Raw genomic sequence first — 23,082 nt, 5'->3', positions numbered from 1 at the left:
AAAATAAGGAAGTATGACACAAATCAGAGGGCATACAGTAATCTGTGCATTATCAATGAATTTCATTTATCAATCACTGGAGCTTAATGCCACTAAAGAACTCTAAAATCCAGTATAGAAACACTTGCCTAAAAGTAATCCCACCTGCAATAGAATGATTTATTCATTAACTCTTATCAGTCATTGTTTGATAGCTACTGGAGCAGGGTTTCAGGATGGTGGTCATTAGCTTGACAGCATTACAAGCATACTGTGTACGAACGCTAATCAAGCACCGGTGGACAGAGAAAGTTATCAGGCAAAGACATCCAGATGCTGACTCTTGGAAACTGGACAGGATCATTAGAATGGTAAAGACCAAAGGATTTGAATGTGGTGCTGACAGCTCCTGCTACAGAAATTCAGTATAGAAAAATTGTATAAGTTTTCACCTCAATCATCTTGTGTCTGTAAGAATATGGGGTTCACTCAAGAAGTCCAGATTTTTATTGGTTTTTGGCATTGATTATAATCTAAATATTATATTTGCTACATCATTTTTGGTGTTTGAAAATCAGGCACAATATACCAAAATATCTATTGCCATGCTCCATTCAAACCACATATATAATTTCATTATCGTCAGGGCTGCAATCTGCCAACATATTTCTGTAATTGAGCAATCCAGTAGAATGTTTCTCCTTAAACTTTAGCAATCTTATGATTACCCCAAGATTTCAAGACATGCAGAGAGATGGTGTTAGATTAGCTGAACCTCTTATGTAGCTCAACAGACAATTTGGTCATTTTTAAAATTTAAATACCTAAGTAATTAGTACTGAATCTATTTAAATGTATAGTAAGATAATAAAGGTAGATTGTAGTAATAATAGAATCAGTCACTGTTTGAAATCGCAAAATTTTGTTTTTAATCAGGAAGACACTCTTTTTTCCTATTGAGTCATGTGATTTATAACAGGTAGCAATCAAACTATCGATTACTCCTTTTAGTCATTACAAGTAATTAAAGCCTAGTAATTCTAACAGGAATCCAATTCATTATTTTCTTATTTCAACATAGAGCCATCTTTATTTTGACAAAACCAAAGAGGCAAATAAGGCAACTTTATATGCCTTATTTATTTACAGATTTACTAATGTACTGTAAGGCCAAATATAAGGTAACTATAGGTTTGTTTCAGTTCCTTTCCCTAAAATATAATTTCACATTCTAATGGTATATGTATTATAGTTTAGATTATTATTATTTTTTGGCATTGACTATAATCTAAATACTATGATATTTGCTACACTGTTTTTGATATTTGAAAATCAAGCACAGAATACCAAAATATTTATTGCTATACTCCCTTCAAAACGCACATAAAATTTCAATATTGTCAAGCAGCAATCTGTCATTATGTTTCTGTAGTTAAGCCATTCTATAGAATTTTCCCCCCGAAACTTTAGCAACCTACATTTTCTTGGAAACATGAGCAATAGTAAAAGGTCCACATTTTTACAAGTGGTGATTATTAAGTGTGTGTGAGTGGTAGAGGTGACCCAAGAATAGCTGTGTGTTGATGTTTGTTGGATGGGAGCTCTTTATACTCTTATTTTTACTATTTTATATATATATATATATATATATCTCAGAAATTTTCCATAAGAATAAGTTAAGCTCTATTTTGCTTCTTTTTAAGTAAATCGCTTACTCCCATTTTAAATGTGCTGTTCATGAGATGATTTCCTTGTCTTATGGTTAAATATAATTTTAGAGGTTTCTGTGTTCAAAATATTTTAGGTTATTTTGACGTAACCTTGGATATAAGGACCTCATGGAAAATTTAGGGGTATATATTATATCTATTTGACCATAGATAAGCTGAGAATGAAATACTTGTTTTAGAGGTAACGTCAGTCTGAAACTTAATGTAGGCAACACTATTATACATTCATTTTTCACCTTCCTTGCCTGCGGTTAGTACTTTAACATTGATTGCACGGTCTCCAACTGAAAATAAGAGTGAGATTAAAAATAAGAACCTACAATAGTGTTTTCTTAGTGTTTCTTCATATAAAATTTATTTTTAACCATACCAAATTAATTTTATTCACATAATTTTGAAATATTTTTATGTTTTCTAGTTTTTAAAATTTTTCTATTTTTATGGTATAGTACATTGAATTTTTTTCTCTTGTATTCTTTCTAGTTTAATCTTTGTGCATAAAATATTTTCTTTAATTTTCATTTCATTTTATGAGTCAGTAAGATTTTTTCAAGTCTTTCTTTTGGCCAATTTTTTAAAATTTCCAATATTTTGTAATTATTTTGTATTTTGTATTTTATAGTTTCTTTCATTCTATTAATATATTTAACTGTTCTTGAAATATTATTTTAAATTTTTTATGTATTTTGTGGATATGACTTTCTAGTCATATCCTAGTGTGCCTCCTCTGTACAAATATTATTCTGTACCTGTCAGCTTCCAGGGATACTTAGCTCATAAATCCAATGCACTGCTTATTTGCTGGTTTAATAGGAAACTAGTGGGGAAACAACATAAACCCCATAATAGTTGTCATTTACCCCAGTCTTTGAAACTGGAGAAGCTAGGTCCTTGTGATTTTCTCTAGTTGATTATTTCAGTTGACTCATTAAAAAAAAAAAAAAAAAATACTAATCCCTTTTAAAAAAAATCCTTTTCTTAGCCTAAATACTTAATTTCCATGGAAACACACTCATAACCTCTGTAATATTTAACCATGAATAGAACATGAAGTACAAAAACAATATGCACACTTAAGAATATTCATCTGAAAACATGGCATCTTAGGTCAGAAGTCAAGTTCTATCAATAGTAGAAGCAGATTCTTTTTTTTTCCCCTCGAAACAATCTACTCTGAAAGAAGAACAAAGAGAAAGAAACCCACATAAAATGCTAAATAATTAAATAACTTTACAAAACTAACCTGATGGTCTACTCAGATGTATAAGCTGAACTGATTTCATGCATTTTTAATTATTAATATAAGGTTCCTTTGTTTTCATTTTTTCAAAAAATATTTTCTGTAGGAATCCTTTATGAATGCTAGATAACTCATGTTTTATCTTGTGGATGACTGAAAGCATTTCATTTTATAATATGTGAATCTGAACTCCTTCCAGCTTTTACCAACAATGCAAAAGTTCAAGGCATTTTCAACATTGAACTGAAGCAATTATATCAACATAGCATTTATGTCAATTGAAACACTATAAATATGATATCAGTTCAATGGGAGCCATAGATTACAGTTAGTTAAATGTTAAAGAGTGTATGCTTTTCCTTTTTTATGTGCTGGCATACATATTAAGATGTCACAGCCTTGCATTTGTTTGAATAAACTAGAGATATGAAGGTTATAATTTTAATTACCAATTTGTTGAAATAACTATGTGCTGTTACCAACACATGGAAATGACAGAAGTTAAATAGATAAAAAGATGTCTATGGTTCTGAGACTGTTGTACTGCTTAAGAAACCACAGACCTTGGTAAAAAAAATATTGTTTTGATCCTTAGGCATACAATCTCTCTAGAAAGGAAACAGGCTGGGAAAACCATATACAGTCTATGGAGGACTTAACTCATTAGTGCTCTTCCTGTGGGACCAAAGAGGATAATAAATAGGCAGAATCTCCTAGACCAGATATGGATTCAGATGACCGTGGAGAATGAGGGACAAGAATGTTCCTTCCAGAGAATAGAATGACTGCCTACTCATGAATGTTCATACCTTCAGGAGTGTGGACCATCTCCAGATGTGATAAAAGTGATTCAGAACTACTGTCGCCCTATGTCTTCACTGCTTCCTACTTCAAAATTGTGTGTGCATGTGCATGTGTGTGTGTGTGTGTGCATGTGTACTCTAGAGATAAGATAACTTGATTTACTAGTTCATAGCTTCCAAATTAAGAAAAGGAAGTTTGAGACAGGATGTAGAAACTTCTGTGCATCAACCAGAAATCCTAGACATTAAGCTGGATGCAGTGATGCATTTGAGGCTGCTATAATGAAATACCATAGACTGGGTGGCTTAACCAACATTTATTTCTCACAGTTCTGTAGGCTGGCAAGTCCAAGTCCAAGGTACTTGCAGATTTGGTGTCTAGTGTGGACTTGCTTCCTGGTTCCCAGACAGCCTTCTGCCCCTATGTCTTCACATGGAGAAAAAGGGAAGGTAACTCTCTTCAGGGCTCTTTTATAAAAGGACATTAATCCCATTCATGAGGGTCTCAGTACCTCCCAAAGTTCTCACCTCTAAATGCCATCACATTGGGTATTAGGTTTTAACCTATCAATTTTAGGAGGATTCAAACATTGTCTATAGTAGACAGGATGGTACTTTTGGGCTGCTTTCCTTGGCAGGGATATAGTCAGTTCTATATGTTAAAAAAAGAAATGCAAAAAGATATTTAAAGAACAGGAAGGAAGACTCTTTCAGAGATTGATAATGTTTACTGATGAAATGATGTGTTTCCTGCATTTCTCAGTAGGCTTGAAGAGGTAGGCTATGCTGTATAAAATACTAACTGGCCAATCGTCTGTAGCTAGAATGAGCACATTTCATCTAGACAAAAATATTTATGAGCCAGTGCTTTGATTTCTATGCTCCATTTTATGAGTCAGCAGTTGTGAAAAACATTGTGAAATAGTACAACTGTCAGGTTTGGCCTTTTCATAACAATCATTGGTTATGTACCTTGAGTAAGATAGCAATCTTTGTCATTATAAGTGCCCGAGAGTGGGTGGCATTATTTGTTTGTTTGGTTGGTTGTTTTGTTTATCTCACCATAGTTTATTCTGACTAATAAATTAAGTTGTCATAAGTTACCAAACATTTTATAGTTCATTAGCTTTGTATATGGATTTTTATTTAGGTTCTTATTATTTTTTAAATATGCATGAAAGCAATTTCTAATCAGCCACTTTCCTTCACGGTTTTTTCTTTTCATACAATTGTTTAGATTACAAGTATAGATAAGTAATAAAGATACCAGTAAAAAATCAGTTTTAATTTTCATCATATTTAAATCCTGAAAAAGAGGAGACATGTAAGGACAATTTAGCAAGTGACAAAAATGAATTTTGAAATCATATATTTTAAAATGTACCATAATAAATTTACTAAATTATGACCTTTATTAAATAAAAAGTAAAATACTCATGTCCTTACTCCCACTATTATTAGATAACACATGCGCTAAAATCTTCAAATACATTGGTGATGAAATTTAACTCTGTAAATTGAAAATGTAGTTATGTTATACAATCAGGTGTACCATTGCTATATTACTTTTTTTTTGATTAGATGTGTCTTCAATTTTATGTTCAATGTTTTCTAATACCACTCTTAAATCCATCACTGTCATTAACTCATAAAACTTCACCTTTACCATAAGACAGTTTGCACTTACTGCAGTTCCTGGGATTAAACAGCATCATTAATGGTCCAGAAAAGTCACCTTTTAAAAAAGTTCTTCATTGACTACTTGTGTTTTTCATCTGGCTTATTTTAGTGCCCAGTACTTACTTGATCAAATTATTAGAAGACCATAGGAGACAGTGCTTGATGCCTTACCGACAACGACATACAAGGAGGTACATGTTTTCCTCGTTACATCAATTATTTGGAAATAATTTCAAAACTAAGAACTTTCTCTTTGGAAACTGCCCAGTGGTTGGGTCTCTCCAGCCAATGACATGGTTTTGTCTCTCTGCTCCTCACGTTCCCAAGACAACTTTGCCTACGCCTGACAGAGCATGAATAGAATACATATTTTCTCTACTGTTAGGAGGAAAAATCTTACACTCTTAAATAACTAGCATTTTAGGAACATAGACAATAGCATATTCGCAATGCACCTCACTTCACACCTCCAAATTTGCGTTATCCTAATGCTGTAAGAGTGGTGGTTTGAGTGTATGGGTGTGTGTGCAAAATCCTGTGAAACAGACTTATTTGGCCTCATCAATTTAGTGAATATCAGTTCACTAGAAAACAATTGAACAAAATTTTGATATACCAAATCTTTACATATGTTAACCGTGTATATAAGTAGAAAAAGATATATTATTTTCAATCTCTTAAACGTTTTATATATCTCTATATTTTTCTATCATATCCATCTATCTATCTGTCTACCTATCTCTTAGTCATCTATCTATCATCATCATCTATCTAACATCTATCTATCTACTGAAGTTAAATAAAACTGAAACAGAAATTCCCAATATAAGAGCAGGGTAGATGGCTCTCCAGATATATCCAGTGAGACAGGTAGGGGAATTAGAGTTCTTGCAGTTCATTCAAGGTTGAATAGGCTCTTGGTTATGATTTTACATAATATGAATACATAAACAAACAGGCCAAAGTTTACTCTATACACCAAATTTCAATTTATTAATTGCCAAGAATAAATGTTTTTTCTAAGACTTACTAAGGTGTCTATAATTCAGAGCACCATTTTCTTGATTTTAAATAAGACCATTCCTTTAGTTAATGCTTGGAGAATTGAATGCTTTTCATTTAAGTGTTCACCTCTAGACCCCCAAATTCTATTACAGAGTCTGCTACCAATATACCATATGATAGCATCTGCTAATTAGTAATGAGCAGACCCTGGGAAGGCCAAATACACAAGTTCTTCCTCCCAATCATATCTCTCAATTGTCACAATCCTCATACACTCAAATACTCTCTCTAATTTCCACACAGTAATGAATAAATATGACAAAAGGCTTTACTCTGTGACATTTCCTACAACAAGTACTGATCCTTTCAATCATTTATATTTAGTCATGTCTGCATATGATAATTCTCAGGTTCCCTTAGTTTGATTTCTAATGTTTCTTTTTCCTTCTCTTTGTTTGAATTTTCCTGTGTATCTTTATTTGCCTCTTTATTTTCAACCTATTTTAAATTAATTGCAAATATGTTGTTATTCTAAGAGACATAAATATTTTGCTGGTTATCACATATTAGTTTTTCATGATAATCTGTCATAGGGGAGTGTTTAGAACAACAACATATGTGTTAACATCTATGCTGCGATTTTACAAGCTTATTTTGTTCCATTGTTTTCTCCTATTTCTCTGGTTAGATAACATTGCTTTTCATTTCAAAGCTTCCCATGTAAATTTGAAAATTGTTTTTCATTCATATTTGTAGATTACTTTCCTTTTCATGATTTTGTAATGCAATGTATGAGTTTGAATTATTTGCTAAATCTTACTACTTTACTTCAAAAAAGAAAATATTTTTCCTTATTTTATCATTATTTTCTCCATCAGTTATATTTTATATTTTTATGCTATGTCTCTTTTATATCTTAGTCTTTTCACCTTCTGTCTAATGAGTTCCATTTCTTCAAGTTTTTGATTTATGCTTAGATTCATGGAAATCTGGAAAAACCTGGAAAATGAAGGGAAAGCAATATCTCAGATATTTAATTGATGAGTGGGAAACACAACCTAAGGTAACCCCATGAATAACACCTTCAATAACTCCCTCCCCTTTAGAGCAAGTGCAAACTGATTTTTGCTTTTAGCCAATAGTATATGGCATAGCATATGGGAAAGAAATTCCCATGATCATTTACATTACGTAAGATTCCATCTTAGAAGTCTGGGGGACAGATTCTCTTCTGGAACTTTAAAAAGTGAGCTGCCAGATGGCCTGTGAGAGGGCCATGTAGCATGGAACTGCAGGTAGCCTCTAGGAGCTGAAAAAAAATCCCAGCTGACAGCCATCAAGAAAGCAGGAACCTCAGTCCTACAACCACAAGAAACTGAATTCGGCCAACAGCCACTCAATTTTGGAAGAGAATACTGTGCTCCAGAAAGGAACACATACCACCAGATGCCTTGACTGAAGTTCTGTAAGACTTTGAGCTGAAGACCCAGTTAAGCTGTGCTCAGACTCCTGACCCACAGAAACTGTGAGATAATAATACATGTTATTTTTTGAAGTCCTTTGTTAAGAAAAAATAGATAAGTAATACATGTGGACCATTTCTTCTTATTGTTGCTTTTATAAATTATTACTTTCCTTCAATCTTAGTGCTCTAACATTTAATTAATTAATTTTTATTCTTTTTCACCAGCTTTACTGAAGGATGATTGACAAATTAAAATTGTATATGTTTAGGTTGTATAACATGATGTTTTTATTTTTAAGGTGTACAATGCAGTTTAATATATGTATAAAATGTGAAATGATTTCAACAATCAAGTTAATTAACACATCCATCACTTCATATAGCTACCATTTTTGTGTATGTGGTAAGAACACTTATTATATACTCTCTTAGAAAATTTCAAGTATACAATACAATATTATTAATGATAGTCACCATGCTGCACATTTGATCCCCAGAAATTATTAATCTTATAACTGAATGTTTGTACTGTTTGACTAACATCTCTCCGTTTTACCCAAGATCCCAGACCCTGGCAACCACCATTCTACTCTCTACTTCTATGAGTTTGACTTTCTTTTAGATTCTACATATAAGCGAGATCATACAGTATTTGTCTTTCTGTGTCTGGTTTATTTCACTTAGCACTATGTCTTTCTAGTTCATTCATGTTGTCACAAACAGCAGGATTTCCTTCTCTTTTTTTGTGTAAATAATATCCTTCTGTGTGTATACACACACACACACACACACACACACACACACACATAATATTTTCTTTTTCCACTCATTTGATGGGAATGTAAATTGGTAAACACACTATGGAAGACAGTAAGGACCTTCCTCAAAACACAAAAATACTACCGTATGATTCAGTAATCCCACTTCTGGGTGTCTATCCAAAGGAAATGAAATCAGGATCTCAAAGCTATATTTGTACGCCCTGTTCTTTGCAGTACTATTCACAAAAGCCAAGATGTGCTGTGACTTTTTAATTAAAGCTTTCATAAATTTACTCTGGCAGTTCTGTTTCCTGGGTCTGAATTTCGACCATTCTACCTCTGTGTTCTGGGTTCCCTTAACTGAGTTTTCAATTTCCTGTTCTTGTTCAATTCTTTTTACTAAGGTCTGGTTATAAGAAAATGTTAAAGAACAGAATTTCCACAAATTATTAGAGAAATGTAGTCTTTATTAACATGGCAATGAGATATAAACTGTGGCAGGCCATGTGACCTGGTCAAAAGACCTTTCCTCTCTGGTGTGATGGTTCTCTTCCAGCTCCAAAAGAAGAAAGACTCAGCTTGATGATCACATTCTTAGTCTTTCTGGGTCAGAAATCCCTAGCATATATGATATTTTAAAACTTTTATGGGAAGGAATTTGGTATCCATCAGACTCAAATCATCAATTTCTCCCCCATATCCACCCCTTTCTGACACAGTTATCTAGGATTTCCTCAGCCCATGAAGTGAAAATTGTGGACAAATCCCCTTAACTAGGATGCAGAGAAAGACCACGGCTTCACTGACATCCAGATGTCTGGGTCTCAGGAGCCACTTGGCTCTAGGGATCTGGCATCACAGAGTTGGCAGAAAGGAGTTTAGAAGCAGAATCTGTGCTTTATATTCCCAGAATTCCCTCTGTTCCTATGTCACTTCTGCCCCATCACCTCACTCAAGACCCTAGGCACCTTTCTACTTTAACTTGGGATACGTCCTATACAAATTTTTGAAAGATTCATGTTTTAAGAATGAACTTTATTATTTTAATGCTAAAAATTTCAACTTATCCCTAAATGTATGTAAAAGAATCAAAACAGGTCCAATAAATATAGACAATACTGTTCTTAATCAAATTAATATTTTCTTTTGAAAAATCTTCAAATAATCACTTTAATTTCTTAGATGCAGAACTTCTAGGTAGAAGACAAATATTACATGAAAAGAACTCAGTATTTTATAATCTGAAAATCTTTCTATTATCTTTATATGAACTGAAAAAGAGGGAAAATTCAAACAGTTAATTTTTTCAAGTTCATTTATTATCATTTGCTTTCAAACTTTAGTAGACAAGGATTAACTCTCTAATTAATGAATGACAATACAATCTAAATCCTTCTGTGTTTTCCTTTAATATAGAATACTTTAATGTACCAATCTCTTTTGAAGTAGACTCAAGAGATGTGTGGTCTTTAAAATTGTGATTCTTGTCTCACACTTAACACACATACACACAGAATAAAGTGAGAACAATATTTCTGAAAAAGTACTTTTAATCGTTTCATATTGGACACATCCTCCATTTACATATCTACTGATATTTGAAAGATAACTTCAAGCTCTAAAACCAATTTATGTTTTCATCATATTTGAAAGTTCTCAGATACAAATGATATTTAGAATTTTCGTTTAATATATTTATAAATTGTTGTCTTTAATCATTAATTTGAACTTTCTCTTGCCCTATCCCCTAGAATTTTGCCACCTATACACACTTTCCTCTATTATTCTAAAAGAAATTAAGAGAAGTTAAAAGATAAAAAACCTGTTATATATATATATATATATATATATATATATATATATCTTTTTAAATAAAATGAGTAAAAATTACTATACTTAATATAATATACTTTATTTAAAATAGTAATATGAAAGTGATCATTTGAGAAGGTAAACAATTTTATATATTTTGTGTAATTTCATTTTGTTGTGTTTTGTTTCCTTTAACAGTTTGTAATATATATATATAATAAAATTGATATTGCTTGATCGTAGAGAGTTAAGCAGGCTGGTTATTATTAGAACACAGAGTAAAAAGAGTATGATTTATTCATTTTGGACTAAACCATACTTAACTAAATTTTGCAGCAGCTAATTTTAAATTTATACTTGTAGAAGATAGTCTGAATGACAGATCAAACGGTGATGTACCCAATCTATGTTTCTGCCAATATTACATTAAGGGGGACAGTGTTTGCAAACTAAGGTAATCTGGTGAATGCATCCTTTATGTGATTATAGACATGTTATTTATAAATAGATAATAAATACAGAAACAATTAAGACTTCTAGTCAGATACTATCTTGTGTGTGATTTCAATAACTTTCTATTTACTGAGCCTTGTTTATGACACAGTGAGATATCTTTTATATTCAGAAATATTATATATATAATATTATATATATATATAAATGTTATATTTTTCTTCAAAAGCACGTTTCATACATCATTTTGAATCTTTCTTAATCGATTTAACAGCATTGTTCAAACTGATTGATTTCTTTTTATAGATTTGAAAATTGAGAAATTTACTCTTCATTTTAGCAATACCACCTACCTATTCAAAAATGAAATGCCAGATGTAATTTAGGACATGAAATTTTTAAAATGTGAAGGAAAGGCACAAAGTGATATTCCCATGAACGACTCCAGTGGGAACAGACGAAACGAGCAACAATTTCGGCTCTAGTTAAATTCTGGATGTATCATTCCACAAGCAGAATTATTTTGTGAAAATCTACATTCTAAGGGCCCAAAGATAAGCCTGGGTAAAAATATTTTTCAGTGTACAGCTGTTACTACATCAATATGACCTTTCTGAAAATGAGTTTGACTAGTCTACCCTGGGGAAGCCCTGATGCTGTGATTCTTTGTAATGTGCAAAAATCTTCAATCACCCAATTCAAAAACGTGTAATGGAGAATGCCATAGTGTATCAGATAAATATTAATTTCTCAGATTACCTGAGACTATCTGCTGCCTGGCTCTTCATAAAATGGCTACATTTTGTCTTAAAATATAATCTCTTTTTAACCTCCATAGAATAACATGGCATGTTGAGTTACAGTTACTAGACTCTATAAATGCTACTAAAGCAATATTGGGAAATGTTTCCTAATAAGACAGGCTTCTATCAGGACAATTTCAGTGTATAACATGAGGTGTCTGTTCAGAAATCCATACATCAAATTAATACTGTTCGTGATTTTGACCCCTTTACTTTTTTTTTATTTTAGTTTTGACCTGTTAATTTTTATTGGAGTAAAGTTGCTTTACAATGTTCTGTTAGTTTCTACTGTACAGCAAAGTGAATCAGCTATACATATAAATATATGTCCTCTTTTTTGGATTTCCTTCCCATTTAGGTCACCACAGAGCATTGAGTAGATTTCCCTGTGCTATACAGCAGGTTCTCATTAGTTATCTATTTTATACATATTAGTGTATATATGTCAACCAAATCTCCCAATTCATCCCACCACCCCCTGATACCCCTTGGTATCCACACGTTTGTTCTTTATGTCTGTGCATATTTCTGCTTTGCAAATAAGATCATCTATACCATTTTTTCAGATGCAACCTATATGCATTAATATACGGTATATTTTTCTCTTTCTGACTTACCTCACTCTGCATGACAGTCTCTAGGTCCATCCACATCTCTACAAACGACCATATTTTGTTCCTTTTTATGGCTGAGTAATATTCCATTATGTATATGTACATCTTCTTTATCCGTTCATCTGTCAATGGACATTTAGGTTGTTTCCATGCCTTGGTTATTGTAAGTAGTGCTGCAATGAACATTGGGGTGCATGTGTCTTTTGAATTATGTTTTTTTCTGGGTATATGCCCAGTAGTAGGATTGTTGGGTCATATGGTAGTTCTATTTTTAGATTTTTAAGGAACCTCCATACTGTTTTCCATAGTGACTATATCAATTTACATTCCCACTAAAAGTGCAAAAGGGTTCCCTTTTCTCCTCTCTCTCTCCAGCATTTATCATTTGTAGACTTTTTGACGATGGCCATTCTGACCAGTGTGAGTTGACACCTTATTGTAGTTTTGATTTGCATTTCTCTAATAATTAGTGATGTTGAGCATATTTTCATGTGTTTTTTGGTCATCTGTATGTCTTCTTTGGAGAAATGTCTATTTAGGTCTTCCACCCATTTTTTGATTGGGTTGTTTGTTTTTTTGATGTTGAGCTGCATGAGCTGTTTGTATATTTTGGAGATTAATCCTTTGTCAGTTGCTTCATTTGCAAATATTTTCCCCCTTTCTGAGGGCTGTCTTTTCATCTTGTTTATGGTTTCCTTTGCTGTGGAAAAGACTTTCAGTTTAATTAGGTCCCATTTGTTTATTTTTGGTTTTGGTTTTATTACTCTAGGAGGTGGGTCAAAAAGATCTTGCTGCGATTTATGTCAAAGAGTGTTCTGCCTTTGTTTCCTCTAAGCGTTTTACAGTGTCTGGCCTTACATTTAGGTCTTTAATCCATTTTGAGTTTATTTTTGTGCATGGTGTTAGGGAGTGTTCTAATTTCATTCTTTTACATGTAGCTGTCCAGTTTTCCCAGCACCACTTATTGAAGAGACTGTCTTTTCTCCATTGTATATTCTTGCCCCCTTTGTCATAGATTAGGTTGGCCCATTTATAGACCATTGCTCAGGAAGTGAAACAGAACACCACGTCCTTTCCATGGATACCAAGATATACATTCATAGGTCTGTTCATTCCAATTTTACTGAACTGGTTGATATAGGGTAGGCTTAGATGAGGAAGTTTTTCATCTGCAGTATATTATCTACTTTGCAGGACCATTTATTTCTTTTTTGTTTACATTCTTCTTCCATAAATGAGGATGCATCTCAATTGAAAGAAACTCAAAAGACAGAAGAGAATGATATTTTCTCACAAATATTACCTGTAAAGAAGTGAATATGTCCCTAAAACAGAAATTTGAGCAGAGTCAAATGTTGCTTTATTTTCTGAATATTAATATAATGAGAAGATTTTGTTCCAGGCTACAAAACAAACTTAGACAGCAGTAAGTGTATTTTTAAGAGATGCTCTTCTCTGTCTCTCTGGGTCCAGGGTACTCGTCCCTCACATTGATGTTGTGCTGGACCATGTGGCTTCCTTTGGCCAATGGAATATCATTGTGGGAAATATGAATCCAAGGCTCTAAAATAACTCATCTGCTTTGGCTTGCTTCTTACACTTGGGTCATTCTTCCAGGGACTTGAATTTACAGGTAGCCTGAACTGTTGCAGTAGGTGAGCCTAATTATGGTCCCCAAATAAAACATTTAAATGATTGTCATAATTATCCTAATCCCCAGAACATGTAAACATGTTACTTTATATGACAAAAGAGACTTTGAAGATGTGATTAAGTATCTTGAGATGCGAAGATGATCCTGGATTATGTGGGTGGACCAGTCTAATCACAGTGGCTTTTACAAGAAGAAAGCAGGACAGTCAGAGAATGAGAAAAGAGAAATGTGGTGACAGAGCAGACTTTGGAGAGATGCCAGGAAGGGGCATCTAGCCAAGGAATGTGAAATCCGAAAAAGCAAGAAAACAGATTCTCCCTAAGAGATTCCAGAAAGAATGCAGCCCTGTCAACACCTTAAATTTTGGGCTTCTGACCCGTAGAACTGTAAGATCATAAATTTGTACTGTTTTAAGACAATAAGCTGGGGTAATTTGGTAGAGCAGCAAAAGGAATTTAATACACTATTTATGAACACACACGACACAGACCTGAACCCAACCCACAACCTGGGTGCTGGACAGCAGTTTAAGTCTAAAACAGAGCCATCTGAGGTGAGCCTTAGAAGTTTGTTTTTGAAGTAGAAATTCTTTTTCTTTCTTTGCCTCTCTCTCTCTCAAGACAAGCACATATTTTTATTTTTCTGTTTTAACAAATATAGAATTATAGGCTGATGGGTACATAGATTCTCTTTTGAACTTGTTATCATTACTAAAGAATGTATCCTGTATATAGTCTCATATCTGCTCATATAGATATATTTATTATTTTAATGGCTCTAAATTATTAAATGCTACACTATGTTTAACAAGTAGCCAAATGAGGAATAGAATTCAGCCCAACTGTTCTTACTATGTAATAAGAGAATGTTGACTGTTGGTATACTTGGTAAATGTTACAGTGAGGAGAGAGTGCGTTAGAAATTGTGGGGAATTTGTTAAATACACATGAATGTTAATTCATGCTAAATTATCAACCTCACTTCTGGTCTGAGTGGCAGGAATTAAAATTGAGATGATGAATCGTACTAACTTGAGAATTATATGCAGCTTTTTAATTTTTTTAAATTAATCAGGCTGAACTTTCTCCTATACTTATAGAAACAGAGAAATAGGCCTTTCAATGTTAGGGAAAAAAGATTCTTTTTGTATTTCATGTTACCTCATTATATATTAAGTTAAAAATATTTTGAAAAAAATAAATTTTGAATTATGTTTTCTTTGAAAATCAATATAGACTATATGTCATATATATTTAATTGATTAAAGAGAATGTAGGTAATCTGATACAAAAGACAATTAAATAATTGCTTATCAGTTGAAGATTGCAATTAATCTTTTAAATTCTCAGAGCTATGGTTTTTTGCAGAAATCAAAGAAAAAGATAGATAAACAAGCATTTAAAATTCAGAGCTACATCCAATCTGTTGTTATCAGCTAATATTCTTACTTTAAGGTGAATAGAAAAATACCTAGAGGCCTCATTTTATTATGTCATCAAAAAGTACAAAATAAGGCTTTGATTTAACAGTTTAGCAGCAATAAATCTAAATTGAAGATGTATATGTATTTTAATTATCTTCTTGAGGAAGAAAAATACTTATGGGTCTATCTAGCTTTTATCATCTGTCTATAAAATCTTTAGAGAAATTAAAAGCTAAGATTGATGTACAGGGCTTAAGAATGAAAGTAGAGAACGAAGCATCCATAAGAAGTCGTGCAAAGTGTGTAGAAAGGTAGCCTCTCCGTATGGAAGTTTCTCCTCTGTGTTGTCCTGACATACTGATGGGGATGGAAGTTCATCGTGGGTGGCCCCTTTTTGTATATTGGTGCTGTAATGTTATGCTTTCACAACACCAGTTTCTTAGGTTGTTCTGTCTGGAGCACCTGTTCAGGCATAGGACTTGTTCACAAACACATCAGCAGATGTCCACAGGGACTACTTTGGTTTAGGGAATAGCCTGGGAATAGCATTCACCCTGCATAGTGTGTAAATACCAAGTGATATTTTGACATGCTTAAAATTGTCTGAGTTATTCCAGAAGGTGTCAGGTTTTGACAGGATGAGACAATTAACTGGCCTTGGATTTGCGTACAAGTACTGGGAGATCATCATGCAAGTGGAGACTATGTCATAGTGTCATGGGCAGATTAGGACTCCATGTAACTCTTTACTGCAGAAGAAACCTTGCTTGCATTGCCCATTGCTAGGTCAGGTCTGCTTCTTCTATCTTCTCAAGCACAGGACCCTGTCTTATTAGTCTGTTGGGGCTGCTATAACAAAGTTCCAGAGACTGGTAGTTTATAAACAACAGAGATTTATTTCTCACAGTTGTGGATGCTGGGAAGTTCAAGATCATGAAGGCAGCATGGTCAGGGGCTGCTAAAGGCCTTTTTCCTTGTTGCAGACTGCCAACCTCTCCCTGTGTCCTTACGTGGCTGAAGTAGCTAGCAAGCTCTCCAGACCTCTTATAAAGGCACTAATCCCATTCTAGATGGCTCTGCACTTATGACCTAAGCGCCTTCCAAAGTCCCCACTTCATAATACCATCATCTTGGGGGTTAGGATTTCAACATATGAATTTTAGGGGAAGATAAACATTCAGACAATAGCAGACTCTCTCGCATTTTGATAAACTTTTCCAAAATAAGCTCCTGTGTCTAGGGATCACTGTCTATTAAGTTACCTTTCTTCTACGCTCTCAATCCACTCTCTGGTCTATACCACATCTACTCGATCCCTCTATGTCTATGCCTCATTTACCAAAATGATTTTCTTCCTGCTCTTTTCTGATAGAACTTGATGGGTTGTTAGACCCAATTCTCTAGTTGTTGGTGATCTTTAAACAAATGACTTTTTTTCATAGAAAGAAGAAAGGACTTAAACAACATGCACACCCTGAAGGTGGGAGGGGCAGTAAAGGCTTGCTACTCTTTATAAAGAAGTAAAGAATAAACAAGAACAGTCGGTTGATCATTGATTTTTTTCTTTGACAATTAATTTTAAGTGTTAATGACATAAGGGATGTTTTCTAGCAACTTCCTGAGTTGTTTTTGTTTGATATTCATAAAATGAAATTTGTAGATAGTGACTAGTACTTTACCAATTCAGTTTACCTAGGAAGCCCATCAACCATGCCAAAATTCCTAAGTCCCTTAGCAAATGGGCATAGTTAGAAAGTTGGAATTTCTGTAGTTTGAATGGAGGATATTTGTGATTTCTTGTCTTGATTATGTGTATGAATCACTGTGCTTTTGTTTTCTTTTGTTTTAGATAGCTCATACCCTTATTAGTACAGAGTTGTTTACATAACAATGTATTGATATTATCCTATACCAGTGACACTTGAAGATATAGTCTCTTATGAATGGATGCAAGTAAAATAACACACAACTTGCTATCAATGTAATTATAGTAAAATATTTTGGTAATATTTAGGAACATTAGAAATTTTCTTTAATATCTTATCTTTACTTAAGTAAATATTTAATTTAAATCATTTAATATTTAATTCAAATATTATGCATTTAAATATTTTAAGGAACTCACTAACTGGGAATTTGTATAATTTCTTAGCAGTACCTCTGCTGAAACTTTTTCATTCTGTTTGCTCTTTACTTTTGCTAAACCCTTTTGCTCTAGAAAGTGGAAATTGTTCCCCACGGAGTTCTTTGTACTCCAAAAATGTCAAAAAAAACTTTGACAGCTCTCCTCCAATGAAGATAAGATTAGAATAACATAGCCAACAAAAAGAAAAAAAAATTAAAACAACCATATAAGCATATAATTGTTCATTGGAAGCTTGTGAGACAATGTTTCCTAGGCAATTATATCATTGCTTGGGATGCATCAGATATTGCTGTGCAGCATGATCAAACCGCAGATGACAATCCTGCAGTCTGAACTCCTCTGTGAAACGTGTAATATCAATGAAAGAGTGCAACCAGCAGTTACTCAGTGTCGTTTACTGAAATAGTTCGAAAGAGCTAAAAATGGCTGACAAGACTGGAAATCCAGCAAAAAAGAGATCTCCGTGAACTTGCTAGTTGTATCTTTTTGTTGTTTGTATGTTTTAATCTGTTGAGTCCATTGCTGCTGATGGAGTTTTAATGGACATACCAGCAAAGGACAAACCAAATCAATGAAATAGTCTCCGGCTTATCCAGAGGAGACATAATTATCTGTGATTATTTGTAATAGTAATAATAACTGTAATAATTAATAATAAAATAATCTTAATATTTTAGGCATTTGTATTTGCGTATTGCTGGGTTTCTATCTTCCTGCTGCATTTTGATTATCAGGGTAAATATAAGGAATATTTCAATTATATACAGTTGAGTCAACCCCTAAACCATTTGAGTGACTTTCTCCTCTTCACTGCAGTCTGCTAATTTATATTTACTAGAAACAAGAAGCAATGTGTATAACATATAAAAGAAAATAACATATAAATACATTTTTCTTTCAGAACATCTAAGAATTGGAAAGTGTATTTCATAAAATGTAGGTCACACATACCTAAATATTTTATTACACCCTAATTATCTATACATAGGAGGAAATTAGCCAAATGACAATAATAAAACATTGAATGCTCTGTTTTACAAATTCAGAATGATTTCTAATGGATTTTACTATTCCACAGTCCAATTATTAGTGCTTTTGTTTAGCAAGTAGATAGCTAATATGATTATAGGAAAGCTCAAATTTATTAGCTTTCTTAGAAAATTGCCTACTTCAGAGGGAAAAGTACATTAACCCTCCTAATTTTTGGATGGCAAAGAAATATTGCCATGGAGGTACTAATGAGTGAATAAAAAATTACTTTTTAAAACTGTTTAACTCTTGATACACAGATTTTATCAAGAGTGATGTATTTTAGTAAAGTAGAAGGATTTTTATGTAATTTATATATTTTCCCACACAACATGAGTACTTTTAAATAACAAATTAAATTTCATTATCTAGTTTACATGCTTACATCTAGCTTACATTTTTTCCTGACATGATAATTTGCTTAACTCAGTCATTCTGCATATCTGCAAAGAACGTGACTCTTTAAGAAACAGAGGTCTCAAGCCTAGCAGAGCCATCACCACCACCCAGAAGAAAGGACTGCAGCTCAGCCCCTGCTGGAGACGGTCCTTGCCTTGCTCCCCTGCTTCTTCATCTGAAAAATGGGGCTTCCTTCAGGGAGACGTGAGAATTCCATGAGCTGAGGTCCCGTGCGCTCAAGGTCTGTGGCAGCCAGATCAGCATCTCTCAAGGACAGCAGCGAGGGCCAGGGCAGGACAAGCTCTGAGATCTGAAATGGAGTGACGATACCTCGTTCTATCCCGGGAGGAAGGGAGTGGCAGAAGGGCCAGTAAGCCAAGGCCACAGAGCAGCAAGCCGGGCCAGACCCGGGGCCACTCTCCTCCCTCCCACCTAAACCAGGGCCAGGCGTGCTTGGGGACAGGAGGAGCAGATGACCAGCCCGCTCGGCCGCCCCAGCCCAACTTAGCAATCTTTCAGGGCATCTGACCTCCTCTGTTGATTTCTACCCAGAGGATGACGTGAGCATCTTTAGTTCCCAAGGAATGTCAATCAGCCCCCGGAGGCTGGGCTGCCTTGAGATGGAGTTGCCGGTTTAAAACAAACAAAGCTGCCTATACAAGGACCAGACGGCCACCGGGCCCCAGCTCTGCCGGGAATCTCAGACCCCTCTGTCCCCAGCCAGCCGAGGCCACGCCCTCCCCGGGCATCGTCTGCGGCCCGCCGCCCCTAACCGTGGTCTGGGTGGACTTGACCATGGCGGGCTCCAGCTTCCTGAGCCCCAAACCCCAGAACGTGCAGCAGAGACAGGAGTTCAAGTGTAACAGGGAAGAGCCAAATCTGACTACGTGTTGGATCTGTTTCTTCTGCTTTAACCTTTGCTTTCCGCTGCTTTGGTTCATTAAAAGGATACTGTCTGTACATAATGGCCTGCCTCGGGGAACCCTGCCCCTCTGCCTGAATGTTGAACCTAAGGGCCTTTGTTCAGGGAAGCATCCGGACCCTGTCCACCTGTGGATGGCTGCAAGAAAGAAGGAATTAACACATCCGCTCCCCGAGGCTGGCCATTCCAGGGGATATTTACAAAATTTATGGCCTTCCTACTTTACTTCCTCATCTCCTCCCCTTCTCTGTGCTATAAAAGAAACTGGCATGCAAACCCTGATAAGACAGTTATTTTGAGACTGTAGTCTGCCATCTTCTAGGTCTGCAGGCTTTCCTAATAAAGTCGTATTCCTTGCCTCTACACCTGTCTCCACTTTATTGGCCTGTCGTGAGGCCAGCAGAGAGAGCTTGGACTTGAAAACACAAGAAGGCGTCAGCCAAACTGAAGGCCCGGGCCCTGCAAGGCTGGCTCAGCCCCGAGCTCAGAAGTCAGGTGGAAGGCGCAGAAAATGAGCTGGAAAATGAGCTGGAAATCTCGTTCAACGCCCTCTTGGATGTTGGGATCAAGCTGTCAGGGGCTCAGTTCCACCAGCACGGTCAGACCCTGGGGAAGTTTCTTCAGGAAGTACTTTGGGAAGAGGTCAATGAAGCCTCGGCTGACAAGTGACTGGCCCTGAGACCAGCCATCTCTCCATTCTCCCACCCTCAGAAGCGTTCACCTGGCTTCTAGAACATTTCCGAGACCACTCCTAGCTCTTGGGGTACTAGCCTAGGAGGTGAATAAATGCCCAAACTGGAAAAAAAAAAAAAAAAATGAGCTCTCAGCTAAATGGCAAGAATAAAACAATTGATGTTCAAATGACTATGTTTGAATAAAGTTTTATGTTATATAAAACATCAATTACATTCATTTGTTTCTCATAAAATTCTTGGAGGAATGTTTCTCAAACACCTATACAATCTCTGTCATAACTGTAAGTTTTCTTGCTATTGTACAAATTCTATGAAGGACGTTATCTATTCTGTTACCCGTAGAACTAGAAAGAGCAGACTGGGGTCCATTTTAAAACCTCGGATTTTAAGCATCAGTTAAATAGTTACCTGATCTGTCTTAACTGGTTATTGGATATGCTCAGTTTTACTGTAAACTGAAATAGCAATGTAATAAGACAAACAGAATGAATGTCTATCCTTCTTGCTATTGTCAAACTGTCCTAAAGAAGTTATTTGTATAAAGATGCCTTTTAAGGGACTTGTACTTAAATGAATGATACTAGTGATTGTGACCTGTAACTCCTAAAAATTTGCACTTTAAATTAGTGTTTTATTTAATAATGTATTGTCCTTCTAATAATGAATAAATGGATATATCTGCTTTTAAAAGTAATAAATGAATATGCAGTTTATTTGTAAAGACAACAGAAGGGCATTTCTAATACTCTGAGAGCACTTATATTCATGATATTTTGTTTTTGAGGGTGCTTTCATGTTTCTTGAGTCCAACATTTTAAACATTCTTCTAAAGTAAAAATACTTTTTAATTCATTGTCTCTCATATGAGTAAAGGCACCAGCAGTTAATATATGCTTACCATATATAAAAGTACATATGGAATTTGAATATTATATATGTCTTAGAAATATGTCAGCTAAGGCTTATATTAGATTTCCTTATGCTCCTTCCTCAGGCATTGTATCAAATGTGTCTTTATTCACTCTTGTGATAATGTTATCTATCCTCATAGCTTTAAGTACCATATATATGCTGACAAATTCCAAAGTGTTATCTGTAATCCATAACTCTATTTAATTTACACTACAATCATTAGATAATATCATAACTAAATTTACATCTATATTTGTCAACATCATCCTGAAATCTACTGTTGAAAATTAAAAGAAAAAAAATAAAATAAAATATTTAACAGAAATAAACACTTGCATTCCTTGCTTTGCATAATACCATGCTGACTACAACCTGTACATATTCATTCTGAGACCTCTATTTGCAAGGTTCTGTGGTCACTGAAATTCAACACTGGTCACCAAAAATCGTACAAAGTGAGCACTGCCTGTAACTTGTAATGCCTCCTCAGGAGTAATGTTTCCCCACGCTCCACCCGCACAATAGATGCTTGTGATACTCATTTCCCAGATGACGAAATTTCGAATGAGTTTGATAGAGGTTTTCTCCCCATCCTTCCAAATAAACAATTAAATATATTTATATGTAAAGTTTCCCTAGAACAATGTGTTAACTGAAGTTTAATAATGACTAAATTATCTTAAATTTTTGGGTTTCTCTTTAGATCTTTAGTGCTTAAATTTAAAAGTGTTTTAAAATCCTGAATGAAATTATTTTGCCATATGGAAAAACATACTTGTTTTACTCACACTTTTCATTTAAAAGACTAAAAGTCGTTTTAATGAATTTTATCAAAGTCCACTCCTCAGATAACCTCTATAGGCAGATGTGTTAAACTGAAAAGAAAAAAATTTATAGATTAAAGTATTTAATTTGTGTAATATACCCTATCAAACTAAACAAAAACAAAAACAGCATTCATTTGATGAGAAGGAACTTCACCATTATGGTCTTCCTTCCCCAAAACACTAACTCTAGTGTAACAAAGACAAACATCAAACAAACCCAAATTGAGGGGCATCCTATAATATGTTGGACCAGTATCTCTCAAAGTTGTCAAGATCGTCAACAACAAGGAAAGTCTGAGAAAAAGTCATAGACCAGAGGAGGTTAAGGAGACACGATTCTTAAATGTAAAGTGTCATCCTGGATGGGATCCTGGGACAGAAAGAGTACAGGAGGGAAGAGGCAATGAATCTGAATAAACTGTGGAATTTAGCTAATAAGAAAGTACCAGTTGTTTCCTTAGATCTGACAAATGTATATAAGAAGTTAACAATAGGGGAACCAGGTGTGGTGTATGTGGGGATTCTCTGTACTCTGTTTACAACTTCTCTGTACATCTAAAATTATTTTAACAAAGTTTATTTGCATAAAATGTATCATCCAGAATAAGGTTAACTGATTGTACAAATGAAGTCATAAACAAAACTTATTCATTTCAAAGAATTGATTTCTTTATATCCTTAATGATTTAGTAGGATAGAAATTCAGAGTATGGTGAAATTTATGAGAAGT

At 34.5% G+C, this 23,082-nt stretch overlaps 1 protein-coding gene across 1 annotated transcript; it reads left to right on the top strand.

Moving 5' to 3' along the window:
* Window positions 1-215: 215 nt before the first annotated feature.
* On the top strand, window positions 216-22,803 carry LOC309657022 (uncharacterized protein; the record flags this gene model as incomplete). Its single annotated transcript, XM_082453992.1, has 3 exons — window positions 216-404; window positions 19,579-19,998; window positions 20,342-22,803. The coding sequence occupies 3 exons, from the start codon at window positions 216-218 to the stop codon at window positions 20,585-20,587; spliced, it is 855 nt and encodes a 284-aa protein (XP_082310118.1). The 3' UTR covers window positions 20,588-22,803.
* Window positions 22,804-23,082: the final 279 nt, after the last annotated feature.

This window comes from Balaenoptera physalus (assembly GCF_965194825.1).
Source record: "Balaenoptera physalus genome assembly, chromosome: 3".
Lineage (NCBI taxonomy): Eukaryota > Metazoa > Chordata > Mammalia > Artiodactyla > Balaenopteridae > Balaenoptera > Balaenoptera physalus.
This window is presented reverse-complemented; position numbering and strand designations above follow the sequence as displayed.